At 24.1% G+C, this 11,730-nt stretch overlaps 2 protein-coding genes across 5 annotated transcripts; one reads left to right on the top strand and one right to left on the bottom strand.

Moving 5' to 3' along the window:
- The first annotated feature begins 412 nt into the window (after positions 1 to 412).
- On the top strand, positions 413 to 7,775 carry LOC411613 (buffy). 3 transcript variants are annotated; one of them, XM_016911505.2, is made up of 5 exons: positions 413 to 919; positions 6,253 to 6,564; positions 6,708 to 7,098; positions 7,245 to 7,313; positions 7,403 to 7,576. In XM_016911505.2, exons 2-5 carry the CDS (start codon positions 6,298 to 6,300, stop codon positions 7,555 to 7,557), a joined length of 882 nt encoding a protein of 293 aa, XP_016766994.2. In that variant the 5' UTR covers positions 413 to 919; positions 6,253 to 6,297; the 3' UTR covers positions 7,558 to 7,576. The 3 variants fall into 3 exon arrangements, with proteins under 3 accessions (XP_016766994.2, XP_016766993.2, XP_395083.5); XM_016911504.2 differs by lacking the exon at positions 413 to 919 and adding an exon at positions 3,848 to 4,165; XM_395083.7 differs by lacking the exon at positions 413 to 919 and adding an exon at positions 3,873 to 4,165 and having other exon boundaries at positions 7,245 to 7,303; positions 7,403 to 7,775.
- LOC552021 (intraflagellar transport protein 80 homolog) lies at positions 7,732 to 11,695 on the bottom strand. 2 transcript variants are annotated; one of them, XM_624402.6, is made up of 16 exons: positions 11,353 to 11,693; positions 11,097 to 11,275; positions 10,876 to 10,986; positions 10,622 to 10,800; positions 10,459 to 10,548; positions 10,248 to 10,385; positions 10,020 to 10,144; positions 9,654 to 9,902; positions 9,421 to 9,584; positions 9,145 to 9,342; positions 8,919 to 9,069; positions 8,660 to 8,831; positions 8,466 to 8,588; positions 8,258 to 8,397; positions 8,038 to 8,176; positions 7,732 to 7,962 (listed from the first exon to the last, which is right to left on the bottom strand). In XM_624402.6, exons 1-16 carry the CDS (start codon positions 11,445 to 11,447, stop codon positions 7,960 to 7,962), a joined length of 2,256 nt encoding a protein of 751 aa, XP_624405.3. In that variant the 5' UTR covers positions 11,448 to 11,693; the 3' UTR covers positions 7,732 to 7,959. The 2 variants fall into 2 exon arrangements, with proteins under 2 accessions (XP_624405.3, XP_006568034.1); XM_006567971.3 differs by having other exon boundaries at positions 7,733 to 7,938; positions 11,353 to 11,695.
- Positions 11,696 to 11,730: the final 35 nt, after the last annotated feature.

Genomic DNA, 11,730 nt, shown 5'->3' with positions numbered 1-11,730 from the left:
ATCATAAAAAACATTTTAAAAAAATTTCATCTTTAATTATTTGTATTTATTTATTTAGAGATTATATTAATTGATCATTAAATTATAATTGTATTAAGATTTTTTACATTTCATATTTAATATTACGTGTTCATATATTTTTCATGTATTATTATGATTTATTATCATAAAACTTTTTGATTTTAATTATAAATATAATATTTAAATACTTTTTAATATGATTGATAATGTTATTTTTACATGTATGATTAGATTATCAAATTTATAAAATTATTTTCATCTGAAATCCATTATATTTTTATTCATATATATTCAATAACATTCTAATGAATTTATATCAATGAATCAACTTTATTATATTAAGTTATTTTTAAAAAAACGAATTGAAAAAATATTATGAAATATTTCAGAATAATTCTATTTACATATATACATACTTATGAATAAAAAATTAATTTCAATTTTTAAAATTTTTTGAAATATGTTTCTTTATGAAATATAGTGACTCAACCGTTGTACAACGATGCAAGTAGGGATAACATTCGCACGGCGTTCATATAACACTTTCAAGTTGTATCATATGTAATTGAAAGTCACCAGTATTGTTTGCGCTGTGTACCCTACAATTTCGATGCGTCGCATCGTGTTCTCGCATTCTCCTTCGATAACTATAATCTTTATTTTTCTTTTTTTTTTTTTTTTTTTTTAACTATAAAAATAATCTAATTAATATAAAAATCACTGTGTTCTAACAGAAATGAATCGTTCGTTGTAGAAACTTTTAATGTAGTGTAATAACAAAGTGATTGAACGTACAAATTTCCACAAAAGTGTGTGGAACCAATTTCACGCATGAAATACAATTGTGCGATCATCAAAGAAAAAAACGATAACTCTCCGTACTTCGTTAATATTCAAGGTAATAATATAGCTTCTTGTTGAAACACATGCAAATAATTAATTGTCAATAAAAAGTAGATAAATAAAATTTTATGTTAGTTGTAATGATAATTTAATAATATTTCTCCTATTAAGATATAACTTTTCCTTATCGAAAACGGATATTTTGTAATAATATCTTAACTGTGATTGTTTAGATTATTCAAATATTCATATCATATCAAATGTTACAAATACTCTGTTTTATTTTTTTTATATTTAAAAAAAAATTTTTTAACCATCATTTGTTAATCATCGCAAGTGATAATAAAGAGAGTGATTTTTGTATGAAAAAACTTGTTTCATTTTTTTGGAAAAATTTCTAAAAGGTGGGGGGTATAGCCGTTACCTGAAGAATATGTAGCCCGCATCTTTTATGTTGTCTCGACCTATTTTCGTACTGTTAGTTATGCGTCGCCCTTTCAATTTTATATTTCTTTTTTTTTTTCTTCCTCTTCCTTCTTACGTCATCTTTGAAATTTATCGGCAAGTCTAATCAACAAAGCAATAAAATATGTAAATTTATGTAAAGAAACGATATAACAGCTATTAACAAGATATCAATAATTTAAAAAAAGAAAATATCTAATAAAATGTCTTTTATTAACATTACAATTTTAAATTGATATTTCTTCAGATTTCTTTAGTTGATTCCATTTTATTATTTCAATATAAAATTAATTATACGTAATAAATGTAATAATAATCATAAATTGTAATTATTTTTATACATGTCGTATTTCTTTTACACATATAATATACATGATTTCAAATATGTACATCTAATGCTTAAGTATATCTTATTTTTATATTTATTTATTTTTTTTGTTTTGTTTAATAAATTATCCTTGTTTTATCGTAAAAAAGATCGTTAAAATATGCAGATAATTATTAATTTGAATCACTTACTTGATGAACTAGTAGGAAACAATTTGTGCGCATGTGCACAAAGGCATCGCATAATTGACAATAAGATAAAAAGAGTAAAAAGAAAGCGGGAAAAGTTTCAATTTTTTTTTTAAATCTTATAAAAATTTTCTTTATTAAAATCTGATATCATTGGATAAAATTTATTCGAAAATTAATTTATTCATTTATTAAATCTTTCTTTTTTTCTTAATGCCTGACATTCGTATATTTTGTGAGTTATATCAGTGTACGTGCCTCAAATACGAACTATGTTCGCAAAAGGCCACGATTGATGATTCGAAGAATTCGATACGTTCGATACTGGCACTCGAAGTAAGCACTTTCTCGGAATAAAGAATCACTTGCTTGATCGATTCGCTTTCTCGAAACGTGATTTATATTCTTTCTCGATGTTCTTACATTTATGTTGACTTTAACTGTAGAGAGAAAATTTATTGGCTCTTAGCGCTTTAATTGTTACACGCTCTCGTTGATTTATCGATTAAAGACAATTTATTTTCAATTAAATTCCGATACTTATTGTGCGCAAAGTTTATTTGTCGATAAATTTTCGAATAAAACAATGTTTAAAATAATTAAAGCAATATAAGTAAGAACTATAATTAAATTATAATATTATAAGATTATATGATTTATACTTCTTTCAATGTATTCAACAAAGTTAATTGTTGATTCAATGAAGAATATGCAATTGTTCTGTAATAATTTTAATAATAATGTATCTGTGAAATAGTTCAAATTTTGAATAATAAATTTTAGAAAAATTTTATACTAGTTAAATATTCTAAATTAGAAAAAAATTATGCTTCATGGATATTTTAATATTCGTTTCAATATTTTTTTTTATATAAAATATACATAATAAAAATTTATTATTATTTAAACTGCAATAATATACGTGATAGAAAATCACAAATATTTATATATATTTTTAAAAATAACAAAAAAAAATTTGAACGAAATCTAATTTTAAATAATACAACAATATATTTCTCTTGAATGTTTCGTAATTTTGATCACGTTCATGTCATCTGCACGTTTCTATGCAAAACTTTTCAAACATGCGATAAATGTTTTTTACGGTATATAATTATCTAACAGTTGCCTATACAATTTTGTTGATTATAAGCTCGATTTTTTATCGTTGTAAAATATGATGATGTTTTTAATTAAAACCAACAAAGTACTTTTACATTTAATATTATAATCTTTTGTTTAATTACATTGTATTAAAAATTTATTATAATCAATTTTGTTTTTTAATTATATATAAATAGCAAATTATAATAAATTGTTTAAGATAGTAGATATAGATTATAGATTATATTATATTATATCAATATTGTCAATGATATTATAAATATATAGGAAATGAACTAATAAATATCATTTACATACAAATATTTAAATATAATCTTTAATATATTATTAAATATTATCAACGATCACGTTTCAATGCATATTAAAGTTTCAACACATTTATTATATATATTATAGATATAATATAAATTATAAAATAATGGTTGAAATTAAAATTTCAATATTTTATAATAAAATAAAAAAAAATTCTAATTATATTGTTACGAATATATCCATGCAATAAATAATTAATAATATTAATTGTAACTATGGAAATGATGTCAAAGTATTCCATTTTTGTTCAAGTATCTTTCTAAAACTTAATTGCTTATCCTTTCCTAAACAATTAGTTCACTGTTCTAATTATCAATTAATTTAATTTAGTTTAGTTGCTCTTAAAGTAACTATAAAACTATAAAAAAGTAATTATAATTAATTCATTTAGAAAAAATAATTATATAATAACTAATTATGATTTTCTTTCTTAAATCAATTTACCGTATTTCAAAAATGATTTAAATCTTATTACGCCATTACAATTTTTCAAATTAATTACTTCTCTATTTTGATTTTCGAAGAATAAAAATCATTATCCGCTATAACTTCATACAGAATACATTAATTAAGATATTAACGCTATTCATCGTTTAAAAAAATGCAAAAATGACGACTTTATATTATCAGGCATTATTGTAGCACGGAAATAAGCCTTGGAAATTGATAAAACAAACGATTTAACGCGCCGTCGCGCATACTTCTTGAACGATAATCAACCGGCCAGTTATACCGTTGATAAGCGATAATTCAGTAACATATTACGCATATAATGTGTACATGGAACGAGTTAGATGACAGTGACTAATGAGGTGGTTGCATGTTAATCACAATGAAGATGGATTTTCATTTGAGGGTGCAGGAGGAGGCGGCATTGCCGATGGTAAATTCATTCTCTCAACTCCCTGCTTTGTGTTTGTAGATTTAATGTTTTCCATATCCTGTAGTAGTTTGACACGCTTAATAGAGATCAAGAATTTCTATTAAGCGAAGGAAAATATATTTTATCTCATTTTTTCAATGAAATATTATTCAATGAACTTAAATTTAAAAAAGATTAAATGGCAAGAATTTTTTCTCTTTTTCTTTTTTCTTTTTTGTGATTTTCCAATTTTTCTACTTTTTGTTATAATCTTATATTTTATCAATTTTTTTATATTTCCTTTTAAAGTTTATAATTTCTGGATTAAATTTTAAATTAAATTTTTTTAATTTTTTTCAACGAAATAAAACATGTTAAGATAACTTTTGCTTTTTTAAATTTTAGTATCCATCTGATTAATTGCATTTATAAAATAATATCGATTATAATAAGATTATCAGAAATTAATCGTATAAGAATTTTTTTTCTTTAATAATTCTTATATATAATTATAAACACTTATAATTATCTCTTGATAATCATTCAATACTTAATATACTTACATTTTATACTTAATAAAAATGTAATATAATATAATAAAGTATGTATAACTTAAATATTTATTATATCATGCTTTCTATTTTATTTTTGTAACATTAAATAATTCTTAATTAATGTGTTTGTTTTTCATTTTCTGAATTAATTTTAAACTTCAATTCGTATTTCTTTTCTTATGTTTACTAAAATTTTGATCTTTTAATAATACAAACTATAAATCAATATTTTTATTTATTTATATTTACTCTTTTTAATTGTAGATATTTATATTCTCTTTTACTATTTAGACAAATATTAAAATACAAATAGAATAGATAGAAGAATTATATAAATTCTCAAATGATAATCAACTAACTGGACATCATTGATAATTGATAACTAGCATACAAACGAATCAAGCATTGACAACATACAATTAATTTTTCACGTGTTACTTTTGATCTCACTATATAGATATAAAGTAATTTTCCTCATGAATTGATTTATAATTAGAAAGTCATAAAAATTTCTTTGAAAATCAATTTTTAATTTTCAAATCTAGTAAATAGATTAATTTATTTATAAAAATATATTATATTATTTTTAAATATAAAATCAATTGAGATAAATATTTCTAATGTTTTATATTATATTTTTTATATCTATTCTGTATACTTTTACTTTTAAAACAAACATAAAAAGTATTTAATTTCAAAGTATAAGTTTTTTTTATTTTTTTTTTTTTTAATTTGCACACATTATATTTTTTAAAGAAATATTTAACTCTTTTCTTAATTTCATGATTTGCTGTATTGTATTTTATAAAATATAATATTTTAATTAACATCTTATTTTATATCAACGAATCACGCGGATTAATTTAAAAATGACACATACCGGGCCTAATGCCGAGCCCTTCTGCTCGTTAAGAAGGTAAATGATCGAATGAAAATGAGCAATATACATACAATAAGATTGTATCTTACCGAGCAGGAATACAAAGTACCGCGAAGCATATCAAATAGCTGCACTAAATAAGGCTGCGAGATAACATCAGCTATACTTGCAGAATAATAATTACGTTACGATGCCTAGTGTGAATATACAACTTTTTGTAGTAACAAGGAGAGAAGAATCTATCATCGTACTTTTTTTCGTAATATGCGTGATAGTGCATATTTTAAGATTACAATAAAGGAATTGAAAATATTCATCAATATCATCTTTTTGAAACCGCAAAAATTCCTATAAAATTGAAGTATTATAGATTAGAATTAGAATAGATTTCCGATTAATTTTCTATTTAAAAAATTATGCCAAACATAATTACTTTTTTATTTCGATTCTTATCTTTACTTTAGTTCATAAATTTTTTAAAAATTTAATGCAAACTATTAATGATATGAAATGAATTAATTTTATACAGAATTTTTTTCTATTGAATTCATAAATCAATAATCAGAATTTCTAATAAGTTAAATGTTTATCTATTTTTTTTTCCATAAATGAAAAAAAAATTATTCCTCATTTTAAGAAACAAATTTTTTAACAATCGTTAAAATTTTTTCAAGCCTGAAAAGTCTGAATGGCAGGAATTCTCCACGGAAGATCCTTCAATGTCTGGATTCGTCGGATCTTTACGTGGCTTGGAGGACAATTCTGGGAATGCAGGCCAACCTTATCGCAGAAATAGTCTCGCATTATCTCTTCATTCGAATTTGGCAGCTTTTCCTGTTCCTAATAATCAAGAAATCTCACCTTTTCATGTAGTTGATTCGGCTCGGAGAAGATTTAGTAATGTCAGTGATGTCGTATCCAGAAAAATTTCTCATACAATTCGATGGAGAACGGTTTCAGCATCAATCGAGCTTACAGTATCTCAAGTAATAATATCATTCACCTATAAAATATAAATTTCTTAAATATTAATTTTATTAAGAATTAAAACATTTTTTTTTATTTAACATTAAAGATAAAATTAAAAATTGAAATTTGAAAGTAATAATTTATTTAATTAATGATACAGGGATCCTTCTTATGTGCTCAATATATCCGAAATCGTTTGAAACGGTCTGGAATCTTTCATCGAAAGCTTGGATTGAAAAGGATGAGAAGTGCCATGTTGCTTCCTGGTGGTGCAGTTGTGGGAGAAGTTTATCCGGAATTAGTATCAGTTGGAGCTGAACTCGAGAAAATGCATCCAAATTTATTCAATCGTGTTGCACGACAAATTGGATGTGGTAGTTTCTCATCGGAACAATCTGCTAGCGAGGCCATCGTGGATGTCTCTAGAGAGATGATCAGGAATGGTGAAATGACTTGGAGTAAAGTGGTAGCCATTTATGCAATTGCTGGTGGTATTGCCGTGGATTGTGTACGTCAGGGCAAACCTGAATATTTACCTGCCATACAGAGAGGTAATTATTTTATTTAATTTATTAAATTTATATTTCTATATATTTTTTTTTTTTTTGATATTTTGGTCTTAAAAATATTTCAATTTAGCCAAAAATGCTATAAATATTAAATATTTTGCGATATTTAAAAATCTTTTTGATTCAAGGTATGACAGATGTTTTAGAAGAGGATCTTGCTGCATGGATCCAAGCTAACGGAGGATGGGTAAGACAAAGTAAATTATATAATAAAATGAAAATATAATAGTCAAGTGTTAATTTGAAAAAAAATATATATATTTATTTATTTATTTTTTTTTTTCAGTCCGCTTTAGCAACTCGATACAGATCTGTAACAAAAGAAACTACATGGCATTCGCGAAAACTTATCTTGTTATTTATATTCACCATTTTGATTATTTTTATGATTTCTATGTTTTTAAAACTTTTAATTTTATAACACATATTAAATATAAGTAAGTATAAAAATTGATTTAATAGAGTATTTATTTATTTTATAAATATTTTAAATATTATTATTTAAATAACATTAACTGTATATTTTAATAACATTAACTGTAAAATATTTATATATTACCTCCATAAATGATTCATTAAATATTTCATCTTGACATTTTATACACATAAAATGTTTTTACTATAGTAATTAAAAATTGTATTTAAGATATTTTAAAACACAGGTTCATTGTAATTTATTTTTACATATTTTAATAAGTAATTTGTATAAATGAAACCGTTGCGCTTTCATATGTGTATTTCTTGATCAAGCATTTCGTTTTTTTCTGTTTCTATTTCCAATAATTCTTCATCTCGTTTAAATGAAATATCCTCGATAATCTCCTGGTGAAAATAGTTTTGGTCTCACTAGTTAGTAAAAAAAGATAAAATTATGTGCAAAACATTTGAAACAAAGTGATAAAGTGAGAGTATTCAATTTACTTGTGTCTTTGCAACATTTGCCATATATGCAAGGAAACTTTGATTCGTTTCTTTTTTATTAATTACTTGAAGATATTTCTTTCTTGTGTTTAATACTTCATCCAGTTGCTTTTTATGTCTGATTGCCAATTCTAATGCTCTAAATTAATAATTAATAAATTAAATTAAAAAAGCAATAATTATTTATTTAAAAATTTGTTTATACACTAAAAAAAAGTACCTATTCCAATTGTATACTTCAATATTAATTCGTATAGCTTCCTCTATTAATCCATTTTGCAAAAGTATACCTTCTGCAGTTAACAAATCTCCTGACAAGAGTGCCATTTCTGCTAGCCTTTCTGTTTTATTTGGTAAACTCTAATTTCGAAAAATTTAAATTATTAATTTATTTAGAGGAATAGAAATTAGAAGAATAAAATTATTACCTTTATATATTGAATATAATCAACTTTATCATATCGAGAAATTGCTGCATATGCTTCTTCTGCAGCGTTTAATTCTTTATTATCAGTTGCTATAACGGCCATGCAAGTCCACAATATTTCATTCTATTAATAATTTTTATATTTTAAAAAAATTTTGATCTATTATAAAAAAAGGAAGAAGAGATATTAATTACCTGAGCGATTCGACAAAGCGATAACGCTTCTTTCCATTTTTTGTTTAAAATATGTTGATAAAGACTAATAAAAAATGTATAAAAGGAAGAAGCTACTAATGCTCCATCACCACGTCGTATCATTACTATTCCATTATAAACATTTGCTATACTTGGTTGTTTACCAAATTCACTAAAAATATAAATAAATTGTTTATATATCATTATTAAAAAAGAATAATAAAATATATTTTATAGAATAAGGATAAAAGAATAAAACCTGCTTTCTTTATCGATTCTTGTCTTTCGTATAATTTTACGATCGCTATAATGCACACAATTAGGACACAACCATACAGATAATGTTGCATCCAACATCGCCGCTAAAACGTTTGCATCAGTGGCCCATGCAATATCTTGCGCCATAGCAGCTAAAAAGATGAAAAATCATAGAAATGTTGCTGAAATTGTATATTAAATGCAAATACTTTTTTAAAATTGCATACCTATTTTACATACTCTACCAAAACCAGTGGTTCTTATAGAAACAAGAAATAAATCTTTATTTATATCGATTAGTGCTACTTGTCGATCTATTACACTGCCAATGTGATTTAACGCAACTCTTGTAATATTTTGAAGATGTGTATAGGTCTGGCTTTCTGTTATAGGTTTATTGTAAGCCATTTCCAATACATGAAGTACTAAAAAATAACTTTTAACATCAGTTTTTTTATGTTTACAATGTTTTTGTGTTCATTGAAGTATTTATTTAATCGTACGTTTTTCGTTGCTTTGCGATCGTATAACTAAAGTATCGGAACATACTGATATACAAGGGGAATAAAGTCGTTCCTGTGTCATTCCTTTCCATTTTGGAGTTCCTAATAAACGACCTTGATAACTATATAATGATACAGTATTCCATTCAATCAATAAAAAATGCCTACACAAAATAATAAATTTTAAATGTTATTTTTTCTAAAATTCTTATTCTATAAAATAAAATATTTACTTTTCTGCAAGAAGTATTGCTGATACACTAGTATTTTTCAAATCAAATATGGCAGGAGTATTCCAATTTACTACTGAATAAACATGACATTGTGCTGGTGTAATTACAACTAAATAATCAAAACCAAATTCCAGCTGAACTACACGATCTGATATTTCTAATTCTTCTCGTGTTTCATTACCCACATCTCTGACTTCAATTACTTTTCTTTTAATCAATGTGGCTTCATAATTATTCCATTCCAATCTCCTATTTTTCATTGATATTAAATGTACAAGTATATAATAGTAAGTAAATATAAGTATATAGTAAATAAATATAATTATTTAAAAAATTAAAAGTAATTTAATTTTATATCTTTTATACCTGTCTATTATATGTCCTGTTAATACATTTCCATTACTGCAAGCCATAGCTACTTGAGTACTATCACTTGACCAAGCAATACTATATATACTACCAGAATTAATTTTTTCTAATGAATGAGACCACTAAAAATATATATGTAATATCAATAATATCAATAAAAAATAATATAATTAGCTATTATAGAATATAATTAACTATTAAAATTTATATGTAATTTGAACTAACTCCTGTTTTATCACAAAGTTTGATTGTATTAAATAATCCAACAGCAAAGTAATCTCCAGAATAACTCCAACTTAGTGCTGTAATAGGATGATCTTCCACATTGCTAGAAAATAATTGAGTACCGTTAGAATCCCATACCTTAAAAAAAAATTTAACTTCTCATTGATTCTGTTATTTGTTATAATTAATTAAATTTTACATTAAGTTCTACCTTATATTTACAATCTTCCCCACCAGAAATGATTAATCCATGAGTATGATTCCAACATAAAACCAAAATTAGACCATCATGTGCTAATAACTAATAAAATACAATTTTTTTTAAATATTATTTAATAATTGTAAAATATTATGTACTTGTAAGATTGTCTAACCTTTCGAGGTTTGGAATTAGAATTAAGTGATTGAAAAGTTAAGTGAGCTCCTTGAGAATATAATACTGTTGTACAATCTAAACTCCAAGCAGCAGATAATATGGAAAACATTCCTTTAACTATAATAGAACGAAGCATGCCACTACGTGACCATACTTTTATCAAACCATCCTCTCCAGCTAAAATTATAATAAAAAATTAACTGAAAATTATAATCATTTGAATCACATATCTTTATAAAGTGCTTTAATTACCAGTCAAAAGAGCAGAGCCATCATTACTCCATCTACCTACTGTTGTTGCTCCTTTATGAGCATCTACACTTTTTTCTATACGTCCATTTTTATTAACTAAGTGATATTTTCCTATAAAAGAAATATTAAAAACTCAATATCAAAATAAAAAAATATATAAAATAATATAATTATAAAATTTTTAAAAATTTTTAATACTAAAAAAACAAAACTACAAATACCATCAGCTGTAGTAATTAAGAGAATATCCAATGATTGTTTTTTTGTAATTAACACTGCATAATTTGGTCGCGGATGCCATTGCATGTCGGTCGGATAAAAATCATCGGGAAATTCTGTAATAATATTGGAATGTGCAATTCCACCTTCCAAATGCCATGATATTAATAAATGATCTTCTCTGCAAATAAAGAGAAAAATATAATTTTATATAATTATTATTTAGATTTTTATTTTAAATTAAATATTAAATTATACCCGCAAGAATAAATTTCTTCTGTTGAATTCCATGCAACACATGTTACTAAACGCTTGTGACCATTACGATTTTGTGCAGAAATTTTAAATCTCATTATATGTTTATTTGTTACTTTAATTTATGTATAAATATATATGTAAAAACGTTTACAACTTTATGTAAAATCTATATAAATAGATACATTTGACATTAAAAAATGTGAATATATTTCGTGTATAAATTCGATCGCGTGTTTGATTAAACCTTGAAGTCCGGATATTTGTTGATATGTACTTGGTTACTATAGTAACACAATATTACAATATATAACATATATTACATATTATATTCATAATTTAATGAAATAAAATCTTTCACTTTAACGATAAGTACAATGA

This window comes from Apis mellifera, linkage group LG3, assembly GCF_003254395.2.
Source record: "Apis mellifera strain DH4 linkage group LG3, Amel_HAv3.1, whole genome shotgun sequence".
Classification (NCBI taxonomy): Eukaryota; Metazoa; Arthropoda; class Insecta; order Hymenoptera; family Apidae; genus Apis; species Apis mellifera.
This window is presented reverse-complemented; position numbering and strand designations above follow the sequence as displayed.